This window comes from Carassius auratus, chromosome 3 (assembly GCF_003368295.1).
Source record: "Carassius auratus strain Wakin chromosome 3, ASM336829v1, whole genome shotgun sequence".
Classification (NCBI taxonomy): Eukaryota; Metazoa; Chordata; class Actinopteri; order Cypriniformes; family Cyprinidae; genus Carassius; species Carassius auratus.
The window spans coordinates 23,141,932-23,161,432 of record NC_039245.1 but is presented as its reverse complement, the minus strand read 5'-3'; the positions used below and the strand labels follow the sequence as shown (position 1 = coordinate 23,161,432).

The window sequence follows — 19,501 nt, the reverse complement described above, 5'->3', positions numbered from 1 at the left end:
AATTTAGATATATTACATAAAATAAAAAGAAACATTTTCGAAATAGAAACTCGCTATTTTAGCTAGTTGTTATAGCACACAATGTGAAATATTACACTTTTACAGAATGTAGCCTATAATTTTAAGTATTTATATTTTAGAGTGTCATTACTGTTCAATACTAAATGAATACTCTATTTTAAAGTCAGATTTTCACTAGAATAATTGAATATGCAGACAAAGTAGAATCCCAGAAAAAGATATTCTCATTTTTCTATGACTTTACTGAATTGTATGACTATAATGCCGTGATATTATTAGGAAAATGCATCATAGACAGAAAGGAAAACGGGAACATCAGTCCTAGGATACACAGACCCATGAGCAACAAGAACCGTACGTGCACGAGCACAACTATTCCTCGTACTCATCCAGTGCGTAAACAATGACTTTTATTTTGGCATGTTGATGAGCAACAGTAATCCAGGAACACATTTGATCCAGATTTACAGTTGGACACACAGGACATAATAAACAATGCAATTACCTTCCAAGCATCCAACAGGATGATATAACAGAGCAGCTTTAATTAAAGGATTGATTGAATTAAATGTATACGGATGTATTTTCCTTGTTTTCTTGAATTGAGTTCACAGTAGATGGCGGTAGTGCGCGAAATTGGTGTGATCCGCAAAAATAAAGGGAAGAAAAGAAAAAGAAGAAGCAACAGTAATCCTGCGCACCCCTGTGTTGTTATCCTGTGTTTGTTATATGAGCGCATGTTAGCATCCGGGGATATTTCACAACACCTATAAGTAAGTAGGATAGAGTAATATGAACCCGTTTTGCAGAAACGCTTTTTTTAAATATTGATTTTATGGTTGTATGCTACGCGCATGGTGCAGTGAGATGGAGGCGTTGCTGAAGAGAGAGCTGGGCACATCTCTTCTGAAGAGCACTGGTCATTCAGGAGGAGGATGCATCAGTGAAGGCCAGAGCTTTGACACTGACACTGGCAGAGTATTCGTTAAGATCAACCACAAGAATGAGGTGATCACATGAACACGAACTCAATGCATTGACTTTGCATTGCACACTTACAGTGCTATTTGGAATAATAATATAGTGTGCTATTATAAAGCACATACAATCCACCAATGTCTTGAATCATTCAGGTTTGTGAAAATCTCTTATATCTCTTATGTATCTGATCAAAAATACAGCAAAACAGTAATATTGTGAAATATCATTACAATTATAATAACCCGTTTCTATTTGAGTATACTAAAAAATGTTACTTATTCCTGTTATGTAAAACAGATTTTTCAGCATCATTGCTCCAGTCTTAAGTGTCACATGATCATTCAGAAATCAATCTAATGTGCGGATTTGTTGCTCAAGAAACATAACTTTATTGTTGAAAACATTTAATATTTGTGTGGAAATGTTTTATTTTTTTTATTTATTTTTTCTCAGGACTCTTTGATCATTAGAAAGAACAGATTAGATTTTTTGTAAGATTATAAATGTTTTCACACACACACACACACACAAAAAAAAACATTTTTGATCAATTTAATGCATTCTTGATAAACAAAACAATCAATGTATTTAAAAAATACACCGAATGCAGAAAAGGTTGACTAGAATCAACATTTCCAAGTTCAGAGGTCAAAATTCCATAGAAAATTTAAATATTATTTGTTTTACATTAGTTTACAGTTTTATACTGTTATTTTATCAGTTCGTCTGTTTCTGTTTGAAACTACAATGCATTATGCAGTGTCATTTTATATACATTTTTTCAAAGTACATCAATTCAAGATTTGTTGATCATTGTGCCATGTAACTGTATACACTTCCATTACAAAGTATCAATAGATTATGTAAAGTGTAAGTCTATAACTATCAGAAAGTACAAATCATTTACTGTTTTTTTTTTTTTTTTTTTGATGTTTTTTCTGATCTTTCTCTGCAGGCTAGAAGGATGTTTGATGGAGAGTTGGCAAGCTTGGAAGCGATCCTGGCTACAAACACAGTGAAAGTGCCCAAGCCTGTGAAGGTGGTGGACCTTGAGAGAAGTGGAGCTGTTCTCATAATGGAACATGTGGAGATGAGGACCTTGAATAAGTATGACGCAACATCATGTGAACCCACTGTAATAGGAGTGAGAATTGAGTCAGTAATACACTTTTTAAAATGCTTAATGTTTATGTAGATACTCATCAAAGCTGGGGGAACAACTAGCTGACCTGCATCTTGACAACAAAAGACAGATAGAGAAACAAAACAAGGAACAGCAGACTGTTGGTAAGTTTTAATGTATTTATTTCTTTATTTTTCCCCCAATATTGCATTGGTGTTTTAATTTAATTTATATAATTTTGATTACATTTATTATTTATTTGAGTTTCTCTGTTTACAAAGGAAAAGGATCAGGAACATCTGAAATACATATAGCCAACAAGTTTGGCTTTCACGTGGCTACCTGCTGTGGTTATATCCCTCAGGTCAGCATCACCAGGGTGTTTAATCAGAAACACAAATGGGGTGATTCATATTTAAACGATTGGCAATTAGAGGTTTTATCCCTCCTTTGGTTTTCAGGTAAATGATTGGCAGGATGATTGGGTGTCCTTTTTCGCCCAGCAAAGGCTGCAGTACCAGCTCAGCCTGGTGGAACAGTCATATGGAGACAGAGAGGCCAGGGAATTGTGGGCCAAACTCCAGGTAAACCAAACTGCTCAGATTTTTACTTAAGCTTCATAACAGCCAAAAATACAAAAAGATATTGTCTCTAGTTTTCAAATAGAATAAACATGAGTAAAGCCATATATTATTTTAAAGATCCCTTATTCCTTTTATTTAATGACAAGCTAATGATTCAGTCTGTAAGCCTGTATACAGTGCTGCATTTGTATTTAAGTCAAATGGTTTCTCTTTGTTTAGCTGAAGATCCATCAGCTGTTTACAGACACGGAGGTGGTTCCAGCTCTGCTGCATGGAGATCTTTGGGGAGGAAATGTGGCCGAATGTTCTGACGGTCCCATCATCTTTGACCCAGCATCGTTTTATGGCCATTCAGAGTTTGAACTGGCTATTTCTAGCATGTTTGGTGGTTTTGGGAGCTCGTTTTACAAAGCTTACCATGAGAAGATCCCCAAGGCCACTGGCTTTGAAAAGAGGCAACAGCTTTACCAGCTGTTCCACTATCTGAACCACTGGAATCATTTTGGTGGTGGCTACAGAGGTTCTTCTCTACGGATTATGAAGGATCTAACAAAGTAGATGCACCCTGATTCTTTAAAGGGTTACTTCAGCCAAAAATTCAAATTTAAGCCATAAATTACTCACCCTGAAGTCATCCTAAGTATATATGACTTTCTTCTATCAGATGAATTCAGTTGGAGTTATTAAAAAAAATTGTCTTTGATCTTTCAAGCTGTTTGATCCAACTTAGTGGGTGTTGTACTCCATCCGTCCTTCAGAAGTTTAATAAAAAGCTCATCCAATAAAAAAAAAGGGTCTAACACGGCTCCGGGGGGTGGACAAAGGCCTCCTGTAGTGAATCCGCATGTGGAAATGCAGCGGAGAGATCAAAACAAAACAGCGGTCACTAATTAGAAGTACAAAACAAGGATTTGTAAAGAAGAATATCTGAGGATTTCAATATAAGCCAAGTGGAGACTGGTTTTATTTAGCTAAAGTAAGGAAACTTTGCTTCCTTTGCTCCTGTTAAACATTAGTTTTCACGAGACTCAGCAGCGCATGTTCAGTGTTGACCTCATACGTCATTCCCGCGGAACTGCTTCTGTTTTATAACAGTGAGCGCAAGCTAGATTAAAGTGATTATTATGTTTTGAATATGGATATTTTTCTTACAAAAATTCGATTCACTGCAGGAGGCCTTTGTTCACTCCCCAGAGCCATGTGATACACTTTTTTTTTTTTTTTTTTATGGATAAGCTTTATATTAAACTTCTCATGGACGGATGGAGTGCAACACCCGCTAAGTTGCATCAAATGGCTTGAAAGATCAAAGACGGAAAAAAAAAAAAAAATCTCCAACTGAATTAATATGAAAGAAGAAGGTCATATACACCTAGGATGACTTCAGGGTGAGTAATTTATGGTTTCATTTTCATTTTTGACTGAACTAACCACTTAAGTCGTCATTAATAAATGTAGGTGCATTGTCAAGATGAAAAAGTCTTAATATAATTTCAACAGATAAAAAAAGAAATATATATATTAATGCTTCCAAACATTGACCAAAAAATAAGTTGTGTAGTATACATAATTCCTTTTTTTATTTTTGCGAATTGCACTTCAACTTGACTAAATGATTATGCTCTTGAAGAGAGCCTCATTTACAAGACTCCTTGCTTTAAAATGTGTGCACTAAGTAGCATCATATGAAAAGTTTCATTTCACTACGGTATTACTAAATGTTTATCTACTGATGATTTAAAACAATCTTAGTGAGCTTTGTTGTTCTGTAAACTTGCAGCTTGCTGGAGTCTCATCAAATACATAAAGGATGCTTGGACAGTCAAATAAAATCTTAAAAACAACTTTGTGTTGATGTGTTTTTGATTGTATTGGAAACCTTTGATAGATACTTGTGTGTGTTTTCTTTGGCAGAAAGCTACAAGTAAAGTTTTACGACTGAAAAAATCCTGGTAGTATGAAAGTTGGCCATTCCATAGCCTGGCCATATCGAAACGTCTGTCACCAAGTTGTGTCTAAAGAAATGGCTAGCTAAATAATTATTGACAATATTATAACAATAAACAGTAATAATCATCATCATTATTTTGTAAATTAATTTTAAATTACGCGATACAAAGTTTTGGTTTGGAAAATGGGCGGATGGATAGTGTAAATAAAATATATTAGTCAAAGAGATATTGTTGACTGTAGTAGCTAACAGGCTACGCTAAGTTTTAAATTCTGATATGCCCGTTCAGTTATTGTTCTTTTTACTATATTAACTACGAAATTGTCGTAAAAACCACAATTTTATGAAAGAGAATATAAGATTTTACAATTTCCTTTATGTTTGCAAATTGAAAGAAAAAACGCGTTTTTTTATTTATTTATTTTGATCCTCTCTACTTGCCGTTGCCGCGCGCGACAGCAGCAGCGTGAGCATCATAATAGCACGCCGGATGCACTATACTTCTTTCACTACGCACTTTTGAGATTATGCCAGTTTAAGACGACTTGGCAATCTTCTGACTAAGACAGCGAGTAGCTTTTAATGTATGTTTTGCAGTGTATTAGAGAAACGGAGAAGTGACTGGAGCTGGAGTTTGAATAGAAATCAGTTTTTCATTGTGAGCGGAGGCGACTTCAGCTTGAATTTGTCTTGTCACTTTTAGCGCATCTGTAATCTGATCAACCAGAAAGAGCCCTGACATCACAGTGATAGATAATGTCGGCGATGGAGACTGTGTGTGATGGAGAGGAGCCTGAGGTAATCACTCAGGCCTGTTTGCTGTCTGAGTTCAGTGAGAGAGGAGAGGTTCGAGCTCTCATCAGCAGTCTGCCGGACATTCATGACGACACGGTCAGCAGAGAGGCCACCATCGAGAAATTTGTCGGTGAGACAGTTTATCATGTATATCTATCTGTATGTCTGTATCAATCTGTTAGTCTAACTATATATCTGTTTGTCTATCTATCTATCTATCTATCTATCTATCTATCTATCTATCTATCTATCTATCTGTCTGTCTGTCTGTCTGTCTGTCTGTTTCTATCTGTATCTATTTATCTGTCTGTCTAAATATGGTTACTTGGCTATTGTTTATTGAAATGCAGAAGAGTATGTTGATGTGTTTGTATGATTTTATTTTTATTTATTTATTTTGTGCACAATATATAAGATGATATAAGACAATATAAGAAGACGTGTTTAAAATGTCAAGCTGTGCTTTGGGTAACTTTTGCAGTTATCATGGATCGCTACCAAGAACAGCCACATCTTCTGGATCCCCACTTAGGTAAGTTAAAGGGATGAATGTGATGAATGTGCTCTGTGATTGAACACGGCCAGTAACGCTGTATTTGCTGTTGTGCAGAGTGGTTGCTGAACATGCTCTTGGAGATGATCCGCAATGAGAAGTCGCCACCTCTAATGGTCCATCTGTGTTTCAAATTTCTCTACATCATCTCAAAGGCAAGATGGTGTACAGCTCTCTAAATCTATCTGATAACCCCTCTGAAATCACAGAAAGAGGGATTTGGGGGTTTGTATCTGATTTTGTGATTCCTTGTTTCCCCTGCAGGTCAGAGGCTACAAGATCTTCATGCAGCTGTTCCCTCATGAGGTGTCAGATGTTCAGCCAGTTCTGGACCTTTTATGCAGACAAGACCCAAAAGACACTGAGGTGAGTAAGTCCCTCAGTTACTCATCATAAGTTATCTAATAATGCTGTACAGTTAATCTGAGTCGTGCATTAATTTGAGTGCTGACTCCTAAAGGGAGCGGCTTGATGGAGCGCAGGAGATGCAGATAACTTGATCTTTACCTTTAAGAAACTTTAATTAATGCAACAAACAAATCTGCTTTGAAAATAAAAAATTACATGAATTGGTAATTGCAACATTGAACTAAAAATATATAACGCCTGCGCACATACTAGAAATCGTGAATATAAATAATCAGCAATCATGTTGAAGGATATATAAATAAAATAAAAAAATCGATCCATCTGCCCTTTACAGGGAACATCAGAGTTCCTGTGGCTCAGTGGTAGAGCACTGCGTTAACAAAAAGTTGTGGGTTCAATTCCCATGGAACACACATACTTGTAAAAAAAATGTATAGCCTGAATGCACTGTCGCTTTGGATAAAAGCATGTGTTAAAAAGCATAAATGTAAACTTGGAAGTCCTTCCTAGAAATCCTCAGTGAATAGTTTCAGGTAGTAAGTAGTTGCAGCAGGTCACCATTTTTCACGTTTGGGAAAAATAGCATCCATGTGTGTCATTTGTAATCTAACTTTCCCGAAAGCACAAAATCATCTAATTAGTGACTGTATGTTTCTATATTAGACCTGGGAAACACGCTACATACTTCTCCTCTGGCTCTCCATGACATGTCTCATTCCCTTTGACTTGTCCCGTCTGGACGGCCACCTGTCCACTGACCCCGGGCAGAACAGAGAGTCCATCATGGATCGGATTCTGGCTGTTGCCAAGGTAACACCCTCAATCACAGACCACTCATAGACTTGTCAACATTTACATTGTATGTCAATGAGTCCAAATTAGTAAGCACTATTTTAGTTGTATTAATTTATTCTCAGTTTTGCAAATCATATATTTTTTTACTTGTACTTATCATTACCTATGTGTCATTAATGATGTTTTGCTACAGTCCTATCTCAGAGTGAGTGACAAATCTCGAGATGCTGCATCAATGCTGGTTTCTAAGTAAGTTACATGTTATGTGTTCTTTCCCCTATATGTGGGTTTATTATCTGGATAACACTGGGCAATATGTCAAATAATTAAATCTTTTGGCTGGCCAAATTAATATAAAATGTTTTGTTTTTTTTGGCTTTCATTTTCTAAAGATTGTCTCATTAGACAGTATTCGCCATGTTTCTGTGTCTTACCAGAATGAGAGGGTTAAGACTGAAATTATTGCCTCTTGTTAAACTCAATACAGACTTTGAGCTTTTATGAATCATTTCAAACTGGTAATATTTTCCAAACACTGATTTGCATCATCAGTCATAAGGCTTCATATAAAATACTTTAGTAAAATATATAAGCAGATGCATTTTGTTGTTTAGGCATTTAGTCTACTAATGTACATTATATTGGTGCATATAAATGAAAATGAAAAAGTATTGTTCTTCCTTGGATTCGTTTGAGTTTTACATTTGACATATTGACAGCTTTACTCCCTGACCAATAGAGAGCACTGTTTAAACACGTTTAGATTATTTCTTTGCTTGAAGGATTATTATCTGCACAGGTTTGTGACTCGTCCAGATGTGAAGCTGAAGCGTCTGGGGGATTTTCTGGACTGGTGTCTGACCACCATCTCTCAGACCAGTGAGATTACCATGGAGGGAACTGTGACCCTTGATGGAGCTTTGCAATCCCTGGTGAGCCTCCAGACACATGTAGGACTGTTCATGTTCTCCACTTCCTCTGTTTTTCTTTTCAGGAGAATTAAAATATTGAACATTCAGATTTTTGGCATTAATAAACAGATTATATAAACAGAATGTCATTGTCATATGCAGTAGATGTTAACGTAGTTATCTTTATAGTCGTAGGTGTGAAAGGGCCTCCTTTAGACCTATGATTCCTGCACTTGTTTAGTAGCTGCACATATTTGCCTGGAGAGGCAGCATTTTTTTTTCTTTTTTTTTTCTCCTAACTGTATTTTTTTTACTGCCGTTTTAAAATGCAGATAATCGCTCATTGCACTGACTGATCTTTATCAGAATTAGTTTCTTTGCAATGAAACCTCATGCATGGTTTAAAGTCCAGAGAGCTGTGAAAATGATCCTGCTGTTGTTATTCTTTTGTAAAGCTCGTCTCTATCACCCGAGGCGCTCAAAACTGGCTCTGTGTGTCGAGAGTGCCTGCGGTGCTAAAACTGCCATCAGTGATTTGCATGTATGCTTTAAGTGCCACAAGGCTGTGAGCAGGAACTAACTTGATAATTACATGAAACTGCTGCTGGCACAGATTAATGGGATTCACACAAGTTGAAAATTGGTTTAATAAATTTGGCTTAATATCAACTTGATGATTTATAGATAATGTAGCGCGGTGGGTAGTTAGGGTAGCTCATTATTTCCCAACCCGGGGTAGTGTACCGCAGGGTTGCATAGATTTTGATAAAATGTTTAAAATAATTTAAATAAATCTCATAAATATTTAGATTTTTAAAAATAATTTATTTCCCACCAGGCCCAGCTCTTCAAGCATGGGAAACGTGATGATTTCCTGCAGTATGGTGTGTATATATCTTTTTTTAATGTCTTTCTTTGGTCTCTATAAAACTAGAATATAGATGAATGCTTACTAATCTTTACCTGACTGTTTGAAGCCCCAACAGTGCTTCAGTGCCTGAATCAGAAGAGAATATTGGAGAGTAACCAGGCCACATTGCGTAAGCTGGGTGTGAAAGTGGTCCAGAGACTTGGCTTGACCTTTCTAAAACCACGTTTGGCCAAATGGAGGTAATTGAGGAGTGATGTATCGACAAAATATGATGACGTGAAACAAAGGATGCTTAAAAGTATTAGCTAGTTTGTAAGCATTTTGTATTACTACATCTAGATACCAGAGAGGAAGTCGGTCGCTCGCAGTGAACCTGGCCCAGTCTTCTGTCACTGGAAGTGTAGAGGCTACAAAAACCGATCTAGAGTCTGTCAGTCAGGAGGAAGACTATGACATTCCTGAGGAGGTAGAAAATATCATTGGTAAGTATTCATGCACATTTTCGTATGTTTTTGTTTGCTAAATTAATAAATGCCCCCATGTACTGTACTGTTCATTTGTTTATTCATTGTTGCAGAACAATTGTTGGTGGGACTGAAAGACAAAGAGACAATAGTGAGATGGTCTTCTGCTAAGGGGTGAGAACAGTTATCTGGTCTAGGTGTGATAGTGTAAATTGTCTGCAATAATCCCTAGAGTTCTAAAACTTTTCAATAAAATAAAAGCAAAAAATGATTCTTTGCTTAACTGGTCTTTCTCTTTTTAACCACCTATAGGATTGGAAGGGTAACTGGTAGACTACCTAAACAGCTTGCAGATGATGTGGTTGAGTCCGTTTTAGAGTGTTTCAGGTGCGGCATGATATAAAAGGAGGCTGAGATGTTATGATGTGTTTTCAAATACTTAGTGGGGTATTTTTCAATGACATTTGTCTTCACATTTTATAGTTTTCAGGAAACAGATAATGCCTGGCATGGAGGCTGCCTGGCTCTTGCAGAGCTTGGCCGAAGAGGACTGCTGCTTCCTTCCCGTCTCTCAGATGGTTGGCTTGCTTTTTTTTTTTTTTTTTTACTTTTGTAGTCAGTTTGAAAGCTATTTGATTTTCTTTTCCACTGACATAAATTGTAATATCATAGCTATGATCATTGTATATAATCATACCTCCCTTACACCATACTCAGGTTTCTAAAACATTTATAAACAAACATAATTCACACTATGCAAACACTTAATTCAAATACTTCAAGTTTAACAAGATCCTTTATTTAAAAAAATGCCACCACCCTACTTCCTTTAATGATCTGTTACATGTTTTCTCAAAGCACACAATATTCTCGGTGTAAAATCTGGGCTGCCCTTTTTCTTCCAATCTGTGCTTAATGTTAAACACTAAGAATATTTTGGAATTATCCACATTTACATGTATGCATTAAGCAAATGCTTTTGTCCCTTGGAATTGATCCCATGACCTTTAAACAAGCAGTTTTACAGACATAAATAGAATAATAATTGAAGGCTTTCATGTAGACTTTGGCCGTCTTCCTGTAAAGTCTCTTGAGTATTGATATTTTCACTGGAGCTCCATTCTGTCTCTGAATCAGCAGTTTTGTGACCTCTTTCTTTGAGTTCGAGCAGGTTCTTTGACCTTAGCTCTTTTGGTAGTGTGCCTCAGAGGTCTATTGTTTACCCGTTTTTGTCCCATTGCCCGTGTGCTCTGTCTTGGTGTGTCTGGAGTGTCTTTGGCTGGGCTCTTGTCTGGGGGAGGAAGACTTTGACTGCTCTGGCCTTCAGTCGTTTCTTGTTGGCCAAAAGAGGAGTCATTGAAAATGTCCTTTGAGCTAGCTAACTGGCACAGAGCAAACGCAGCAGAGTGCCTCTGGTCACATGGGTCTATTTCTTGTTCTTTGGGTGGAGCAATTGTGCATACCTCAGCATTTATAATGGTTTGTCTTTCTGGAGTTTCAGAGCCTGTGGTGTCGAGCAAGGCTAGGTTGTTGGATTGAACCCTGAGGCAGAGGTTGAGCGGTGCTTCTTCTTCACTACTTTCTGAATCATAATGGAGCTTGCAGTCAGGGTAGTGGTGTGTCATATTGCTGTTGGATACGGCCTGGTCTCTCTTTGAAAGGTTAAGAGGAGCTGGCTCTTCCTCAGTATCTTCATCTTCCTTTTCTGATGAAATATCACTGCTTCTTGCAGAAGCTGTGGTTTGTGGTTCATTCCTTAAAAGATAAGTAAAGACGTGTTACGAATGGAGTAATTGTTAACATGCAAGTGGGCAAGCTAACAAGATATTATTTTATTTGATTGTGATGTAAAGTGTCATTACATAGTTACAATGAGATTACCTACCTCTCTTTATTTTGTAACATGCTCTCTTGAGTTTGTCCAAATGATTTCTTGGGTAAGTTTTCAGTTACTGTAGTTGCCACTGGTTCAACATGCTGTGATTGACTAACTGGGAATGACTCCCCATGAGAAGCATGCCTGAGTGTAACAGGGATTCGCTGGGTGACATCTGCGGTACTAGGCCTGTCTGGAGATCCAGAGGCGGCGCACCCTTCTAAAGGACTCTGGCGAGTACCTTTGTCCACTGTTTTGTGTTCCTGGAAAGCCCTGTCCTCAGAAAGTCTGCTGTAAGATTCAGGATGAGGTAGGGGTACTAAATGCCCTCCATACTCTCGAGGATAAAATCTGTTGCTGTACACATCCAGAGGAAGGTACCTGGTTCTCTGTAAGGACATGGAAAATTCAGGGTGTTGGTAGAGGCTGTAGGGTAGAGGTGGACCAGGGATAATAGAATGGGCATATCTATAGTGGTAGGGATGGAGAAGGGAAGTACTAGGTGGGACCAAAGGTGATGGAACAAGAGGTCTTTGGGTCTCTCGAGGTATAAGTTGGTAGGCTGGGGTGTTTGCTTGGTTGTGTGAGTAGGATGTGTAGAGAGAATGCAAGGGCCTCTCAGATACCATGTATGATGGATATTCTGGTATTAGAGGAAGAAGCGGTGCTGTGGAAGCAGGTGGGGCCCAAGGTGCCATTTGGTGGTAAAACTGAGGAATGGCTGAAGTAGATGATTGATCATCTTTGTGTGGAGACTGAGCTAGAGCTTCGCTTTCACATGTTCGTGCAACTGGTGAGAAAGCTGAAGATATTTTGTTCTGTTCAATGTCTATGTCTCCTTTTTTGTCCCTGGTCTCACAGATTTGCTCAGTCACATCTTTAGTGACCTCTTTGATGGGACTTTCTCTTGTTCCTTTGCCCATCTTCTCTTGTTCAACCTTTTCGTTGACCCTTTCTATAGATTTCCTAACTTCAGCTTCCAGGGGTGGCTCTTTGCCCTTTTGGTTGAAGGGGAAATTATGCTGGGAAGGTCTCTGCGTTTTCCCTGTCTGTTCTATGCGCTGGGACACCATAGAGATGGAGTTCTTGCACAGGTTATACTTCATGTGGTTGAAGAGATGAGACTTGATGTTGCAGGTGAAGGGACATTGGAAACACTGATATTTGAAGGGTTTGCCAGGGGGGCGGGGAATGTAATGGGGTTTCTTCGGTTTTCTTCCCTGGAGAGTGTCCATACTGGTGCAGTTGTCCAAATCCAGTACTGCGAGGTTTGTCAGCCTTAAAGAAAAAAGAAAAAAAATTACTGTTTTGCCACACCCTGAAGCAGAGTGTCCTCTCTTTGATTGGCCAGGAAGGTAGTGACCCAATAAAATGAGAGTTTGCTAGTTCTTCTCCCCTTAACTTTTCAACTAGACTGTAGCTGTTCTGTATTCTTTGTTGGCCTGCGCGGTAGCATGACATGCTGTGGCTTCACTGCTGAAGCCAAGGTAGGCCTGTAGAAACATGCTCCCTTTATTCAAAACCTGATGGCGTGGGAAACCACATACACCTGTTTCCCATGACCCTACCTGCAGGATACAAACTCTAGACATTTAAAAATTGATTTCACTTACACTGTAAATGTAGAGAAGCCACCAGAGCTATTAGAATGAAATTGAATCTGTTATAATAACATCTGGAACCAATTGGACTGCTTCATTGCTTGAAGGAGATTCTGCACAACAACCAGGATACATAATGGTCCGGTAAGTGTGCAAAGATTTTGGGGCCTGAAGGTTTGAATTGGGAAGCAGAAGATTGATGAAAGAGATTGCCAGCTAAGTTATGCAGAAAATGACTCCGCCTTAAGAAACCTGTTTGTCACAGGCTGTCGCAAGAAGTGGTGGCTCAGGTTTTGGCTCCCATGTTTCATATGAAGCCGCTCCCTCCGCAAGGCACAAATTAAAGAATTTTTGTATTTCATTTTGCTGTTGTATGTCTCATTTCCTTGTTTCTTGGTAATATTAGTCATTCTTCTCTGGGCACAACGATGTCTTGTGATTTCAGCATCATACAAGACCTTACATTTTGAAATTGAATTTTTTAGTTATTTTAGATATAGACTGAATATTACTTGTACAACCACATGGCAAATACATTAGAATATTTCCTACACCTAACAGGTGCATCTGTTGTCAGCAATTTACAGCTACCCCTGAAACACCTGCTACAAAGTACATCAGCAATTCAGCCTTTACAAACACTAAAAGTACATGTTGACAGCAATAAGAACAGCTGCCACTGGAAAATTTAGTGTCTTTGATGCAGCCTTACCTGTATTAAGACGCGTTGTTTGAGATGTTGGATGTATCGTCGATGGATGTATGTCCACAGTGGACCTCCTGAAATGTATGATGGTCCCGCAGTGGAACAGTTTAGATGACTTGGTTGTCCTTGTGAGCAGGTGTCTGTTCGTTTAGGAGTTCTGTCTAGTTTCTGATGAGTCTCTCACGTCCTCTCTGAGGTGTTGACTCTGTGGGGTGGAGTCTATGCCCAAGCAGTAGAGCCCTGAGGCAGCATCAATGTGCCTGATATTTGGCAAGCCCCAAGCCACTATACGTTGCTAGTTTGCCTCCTGTTTCACCTGCTAGCAAGAATCTACATGGACAAGAAGCCAGACAAGACTGTTTGTAGCTTTTGTTTGCCTGAATGGTTGAATTAGCTCAGGAGTCATAGTGTTAGGTGTGAAGCAGGTTGGAGGATGTAGTCAGAGGGGTGTGGAGATATTGAGGACAACCAGTGAGATTTGCATGAATCCAAATGTGTGCGCTACTCCTGATGTAAAGTGTCTTTCAGAATGGTTGTGGAAATGCAGCTGTTTTTCCACCAGATCTGGATCTTAGTTTAATTTAGCTAATTTTAATGGTAGATTTTAGTGTTGTTTTGAAAAATTGATTCACAATTATTTTCATGTAAAGCATGAATCATGAGCTCAATTTCAGCTCCACCTAAGATTTTAGAAGACAGTTCCTTCTAATGGGGTTCTTCCAAAAGTGAACTAGCAATACTCTCTACCTTTTGTGTGTCTATTTATGCACCACTCACATTCTATTATATAAACGTCTTGAATCCGTAAGATGTGTTCCCATGGCTCAGTGGTAGAGCATTGTGTTAGCAGCGCAAAAGGTTGTGGGTTTAATTCCCAGGGAACACGCATACTGAAAAAATAATGTATTGCCTGAATTTTCTCTTCATCAAAGAATCCTGAAGTATCACGGTTTTCACAATAAATTAAGTAGCACAACTTCCAATATTGACAATAATAAGAGGGACATTTTTTTTGAGCAGCAAATCAGCATATTAGAATGATTTCTGAAGGATCATGTGACACTGAAGACTGGAGTAATGATGCTGAAAATTCAGTTCTGGCAACACACAAAAAAAATAACATTAAAATAAAAAAAATATATATAAGTTATTATAAATTGTTACAATATTGGACAGTGTTACTGTTTTTTAACAGTATTTTTGATCAAATGAATGCATATATAAATATTCTGAAATATTTTTTTGTTGACCGAAGTAATTATTTTAGTATACTAATATTTTGTCTGTATTCTACAGTGGTGCCTCTTATTATAAAAGCTCTGACATATGATGAGAAAAGGGGCGCATGCAGTTTGGGATCAAATGTACGTGATGCAGCCTGCTACGTGTGCTGGGCTTTCGCCCGTGCTTATGAGCCAAGTGCACTGGAGCCTTATGTCAACCAGATTTCCAGGTACGAGCCTACCACCACCACCTCAACCACTGTGCCTTACTGTGACATTATTCATGTTATTTATGCCATATATCAAATTTACTAATCGAGGCACCAACCTTTGGTAAATAGCTTGTCTCATTCCATTTTTGCTGCAGACAGCTGGCCTTTTAAAATGATTAAATATATTACTATTGGCTCTTAATTCACATAGTTAACTTTACAATGTTATTCATTATTTCTAGTATCCCAACTCATTAGATTACCTGTGTGACTCACGTCCAGATTTTTAATTCTATAAATATATATATAATTTTTTTTTTTTTCTTCTTCTCCCCCAACCCTTGATGGAAACTGACTCCTGTACACCCACTGTTTTATGCATGCGTTTGGTGTGACCTTTCTTAGATCTTTGTGAAGGTGTTTTTTGGATGTTCTCAAATGAAAGCTCTTTCCACCAGAGCCAACTGTGGTGAGAGCTGATCCGATTTCAGTGGCGGGTGAAATTGACAGCTCAACCTGGGTGGCTCTGTTGACCTTATGGTTACACTTTCTCTCCAATAAAAATAGCTTTTTTGTTAGAGAGGTTAGACTGTGGAATGATTAGTGAGGCTGGCAGCAAATCTGCAACCCACATACTGAGAGCTCTTTGTTTTTTAGTCAGCAAGCTGCACAGTATGGAGTAAGAGCAACTGACCATTTTCACCACACTACCTGGTAATTATTTTAAGAAAAGCAAATTATATTAAAAAAGAAACAGCTGTTTGACATAACTCCATCTCAAGAATTGAGTGTTCTTTTTTCACTCTGTGAACATCTAGGGAGATTTTTTTTTACATCCAGTAGAGAGGTTATGGCTTGTATTACAAATGTCCAAAATAAACCGTTTAACAGCCCCTTCTCATACCTGTTCGCCTGGCTGTAGTTATTCACCGCCTTAAAACCAGTTTCTACACCTCTCACAGCTCAGAACCTCTCCCTTCTGTGGATATACAGTGCAGTCTGTTGGTCTGTGCGTCTGTTAGTACATTACAAATTAAAAGTAGAGAACAAGAAGATACTGCTTTGCCGAACCTGACAAAAGATGATAAACCTAAATGAATATTTCACCCCAAAATCATCTTCTGTCTGTGAACAGAAATAGAGAGATTTGAAGAATTTTCACGTAGCTCTTTTTCCACTTTAAGCTTAAAAAAATGACTAAATAATTCAGAAAAAGCTAAATTCTCTGGTTCGTATTATTTGTGTGCTTTTTATACCAACTTTTATTGCTTTGTGTGACAGTGAAACTTCATATCTGCCAAGGATCTAAAATAAACATATTTTCTGTGCCGATTTTGGGAGAAAATCTGCGGAATGGATTTAAAGATAATAAAGTGTGCACAGATTCGATGTGGTTGGTGGTTATAGATCAACAAAAATGTGTTGTTCTCATTCTTTTATCTTTCACTGTAGCATTAACTGTCACCAGTCAAGATGAAATGTTATGATTTTTGGATCGAGTCCAGATTTCTCTTGTACAAGACAGCGAGCATTATTTTAATGGATCTTTTTTTTCAGATAGCTAACGTATTTTCCCATGAGGAAGTTGCCTATTTGCTTTAATTGTGGTGCTTGCTAGTATTATTGCTACCTAGACTTATGGTTAGGGCTTTTGCTGTTTTTTAACTTTGCTGAGTAACTGTATTGTGTAATTCTTCTTCAAAATCTGCCGTGCTCTGTTTGTGTGGTGAATCAGCTCAGCGAAACGGTTTCCTCAGCAGAAAGCATTTTTCCCTCCCAGGTTCAACAGCAAGCCTTTCAGTCACCATAAAAACATAATGATATTACGAGAATGACAGCTCAAAGATGCTCCGCCGGGCCCCCCCCCCCTCCCTTTTTGGAACAAGTGTGGGCCTGTGAGTAACTGACTGTGCATTACTCGTTCAGTTTGTTGGCCCTCCCCGTACCTTCCCTCCTCCCTATCCCCACGGTGCTGCCAGGTTTCGTCTGTTGTCGTGGGTTTCGGTCGCCATTTGGCACCGAGGCTGAAGGCCTGTCGAGTCCTGTTCTAATTTCATCAGCAGTCAAAGGTTGTTTCTATGAGCTCACTGACGCTATCAGAAACTGTGTCATTGAATGAAACTTCTTTTTGTTTTTTTTCTTGATTTTTGAGACATGCATATATACACACACTTTTTTTTCTTTTTTTTAAGAAATTAATTTGAAAATGCATTAAATTCATCGTGTTGGTAAAGATTTTTACATTTTTACAAAAATGTATATTTCAAGTAAATGCTGTTCTTTTGAACTTTCTATTCATCAAAGATTCCTGAAAAAGGTTTTCCATAAAAAATATTTAGCTGCACAACTGTTTTCAACATTGATAATAATAATAAATGTTTCTTGAGCAGCAAATAATCAGCATATTAGAATGATTTCTGAACGATCACGTGACACTGAAGACTGGTGAAATTATGCGGAAAATTCAAAATTGCATCCCATTTATTACTAACTATATTTAAATAAATCAAGTTCTAATACTAATTCACGCTATTGCACCTTTTACTGTAATTTGATTGAATAGATGCAGGCTTCTTTCATAAAACTCACAGACTCTATAAACTTTTTCAAATGTAGTGGATATGCAAATATTTACAAAATACTAAACATAATAAAGCATCTTTTGTCCCCTCTGACTTTGTTTTTTGGCACAGTTCCCCCAGGAAAGTTCCCTTGAAAATGATAATTCTGTCATTATTTTGCCCGAACTTGAACTTGTTTCAAATCTGTACCGCTCTTTCTTCAGGGAAACAGAAAAGGAGAAATTTGGACTGATCGATTTTTTTTTAATTGCAGTTACAGTGAATTGAGACTGAAGCTTCACATAGCATGCCAAATCACCTTAAAATTTGTTAGTATTACATTCATCCTAGGTGCATTCATGGGAAATTAAAAGTATCAGTTTCTCGAATTATAAGTGAACTGAATCTTTTCAGTGAGTCGATTGATGCAGAACGCATGAATCATTCTTAACTCAATGATCTAGTAGCACTGGATAACAGTCAGTGTAGTGAATGTTTTTAGTGGATAACAACTATTGGTGTTTTTGTAAAGTAAAGGTATTGTATGACTTTAAAAGCCTGTGAATATAGCTTACAAGACTTGTAAGCCACCTACATGATTATGCTGCTTTTCAAATAAAATAAAAACTTCAGTGGCCATTAATTGTAATTGCATTTTTAATGTTAGACCAGTACTTTAAAAAATGATCCTTTTGTGTTCGATAGAAGAAAGCATGTAAAAGGAAGAACTATCCCTTTAAGTCATTTACAGTTTACAGGCAACAGGTTTCGATAGTTTCCCAATTGATTGTGCAATATACAGAAGAATGCAAGACATTATTCTAAAACAATAACAGTGACATGTCTAGCTCTGTATGCATGTTCAGTCGCTGTCCATTTTATGCTGCTCCAGGCCACTATCAGTTGTTCATCGAAACCAGCATGGTCGTGTTAAGCCCGTAGGGTTTAGCGTGTGTATGTTTGTGTACTTCATTCTCCCAGGCTGTGAGTGACGGTGGGAATACCTTGCGGGCACGTTCACACAGCTCGACTCAGGAGGAGGAGGAGAGGTGGAATAAAGGGAAAAGTGTGCAACAGGCTTATGAGGGCACTAAAATGATAGATAAGCTATGAGAAGAGAAGTACACGCTTGTTTTTAATAATATGCCTCATCACTGGGAGTGAAAGATCTGAAGGTTTAGAGAAGTGCACGTTTGTGTGAAAGCATTGAATGTGTGTCAAACGAATGAAATAAATTTTTGTTTAAATGATTTCTCTGGGGGGGGGGGGGGAAACATCATACTTGGCTGAAATGTATTGATGCATGGTATACAGATGAACACTTTATATATGCCAGAATATCTCTTATTCTCATTTGCATGTATCTTTACAGCGCACTGGTCATCGCAACTGTATTTGACAGGAACATCACCTGCAGGAAGGCCGCCTCCGTGAGTTTATCCTAAAAACCTTTTTAAAAACGAAACATTTGTGAACTGGTTACAAACTGTCAGTACAAATGCTGTCTTGTATTAGTCAGAAACGAAGGTAGTCCAACCCTAAACTGCCTGCATCTGTTGAGTCAGTGTTACGCCAGTTTCACAGCAGTGCACAGCTAATAAAAGAGCGTTCACATTGGAAGTGTGAGCTGCGTCCTGTTTCTGATGTGAACACTCTGGGTGCCGGATAAATATGTGATTCTGATGCATTTCTTTATTGTTGTCTTGGCGTACTATGCTGGGATAGGATTAGAGGCTGTGCTACAGATATTACATTTTCTGTCATTTCAATTGACTGGGTTGTACATTTTCTGCCGTGCTCTGATTTTATTAATCTGTAGAATATTTGAATATTCTTTTTAATGTGATATGGATACCACAAGAAGCATTTTGAAACATTTTTATTGGTTGGAGTGTCTGTTGACA

At 38.0% G+C, this 19,501-nt stretch overlaps 3 protein-coding genes across 4 annotated transcripts in view; 2 read left to right on the top strand and 1 right to left on the bottom strand.

Moving 5' to 3' along the window:
- The first annotated feature begins 467 nt into the window (after positions 1-467).
- fn3krp (fructosamine 3 kinase related protein) lies at positions 468-3,896 on the top strand. The gene is made up of 7 exons (XM_026215314.1): positions 468-794; positions 885-1,029; positions 1,958-2,109; positions 2,198-2,289; positions 2,407-2,489; positions 2,587-2,709; positions 2,929-3,896. Exons 2-7 carry the CDS (start codon positions 889-891, stop codon positions 3,265-3,267), a joined length of 930 nt encoding a protein of 309 aa, XP_026071099.1. The 5' UTR covers positions 468-794; positions 885-888; the 3' UTR covers positions 3,268-3,896.
- A 1,211-nt stretch (positions 3,897-5,107) lies between these two features.
- The window catches only part of tbcd (tubulin folding cofactor D), a 28,060-nt gene continuing 13,666 nt past the window's right edge, over positions 5,108-19,501 (top strand). Inside the window, exons 1-15 of one of the 2 annotated variants that reach the window (XM_026215284.1) lie at positions 5,108-5,585; positions 5,937-5,987; positions 6,066-6,163; positions 6,273-6,374; positions 7,041-7,187; positions 7,366-7,421; positions 7,972-8,104; positions 8,922-8,967; positions 9,061-9,193; positions 9,294-9,436; positions 9,532-9,592; positions 9,731-9,805; positions 9,902-9,996; positions 14,898-15,054; positions 18,970-19,027. In XM_026215284.1, coding sequence (XP_026071069.1) covers positions 5,417-5,585; positions 5,937-5,987; positions 6,066-6,163; positions 6,273-6,374; positions 7,041-7,187; positions 7,366-7,421; positions 7,972-8,104; positions 8,922-8,967; positions 9,061-9,193; positions 9,294-9,436; positions 9,532-9,592; positions 9,731-9,805; positions 9,902-9,996; positions 14,898-15,054; positions 18,970-19,027 — 1,524 coding nt within the window. In that variant the 5' untranslated portion in view covers positions 5,108-5,416. The remainder of the gene's footprint in view (positions 5,586-5,936; positions 5,988-6,065; positions 6,164-6,272; positions 6,375-7,040; positions 7,188-7,365; positions 7,422-7,971; positions 8,105-8,921; positions 8,968-9,060; positions 9,194-9,293; positions 9,437-9,531; positions 9,593-9,730; positions 9,806-9,901; positions 9,997-14,897; positions 15,055-18,969; positions 19,028-19,501) is intronic. The other variant, XM_026215274.1, reaches the window with a different exon arrangement.
- Positions 10,007-14,455, bottom strand: znf750 (zinc finger protein 750). Its single transcript, XM_026215298.1, has 3 exons — positions 13,608-14,455; positions 11,304-12,572; positions 10,007-11,173 (listed from the first exon to the last, which is right to left on the bottom strand). Exons 2-3 carry the CDS (start codon positions 12,527-12,529, stop codon positions 10,552-10,554), a joined length of 1,848 nt encoding a protein of 615 aa, XP_026071083.1. The 5' UTR covers positions 12,530-12,572; positions 13,608-14,455; the 3' UTR covers positions 10,007-10,551.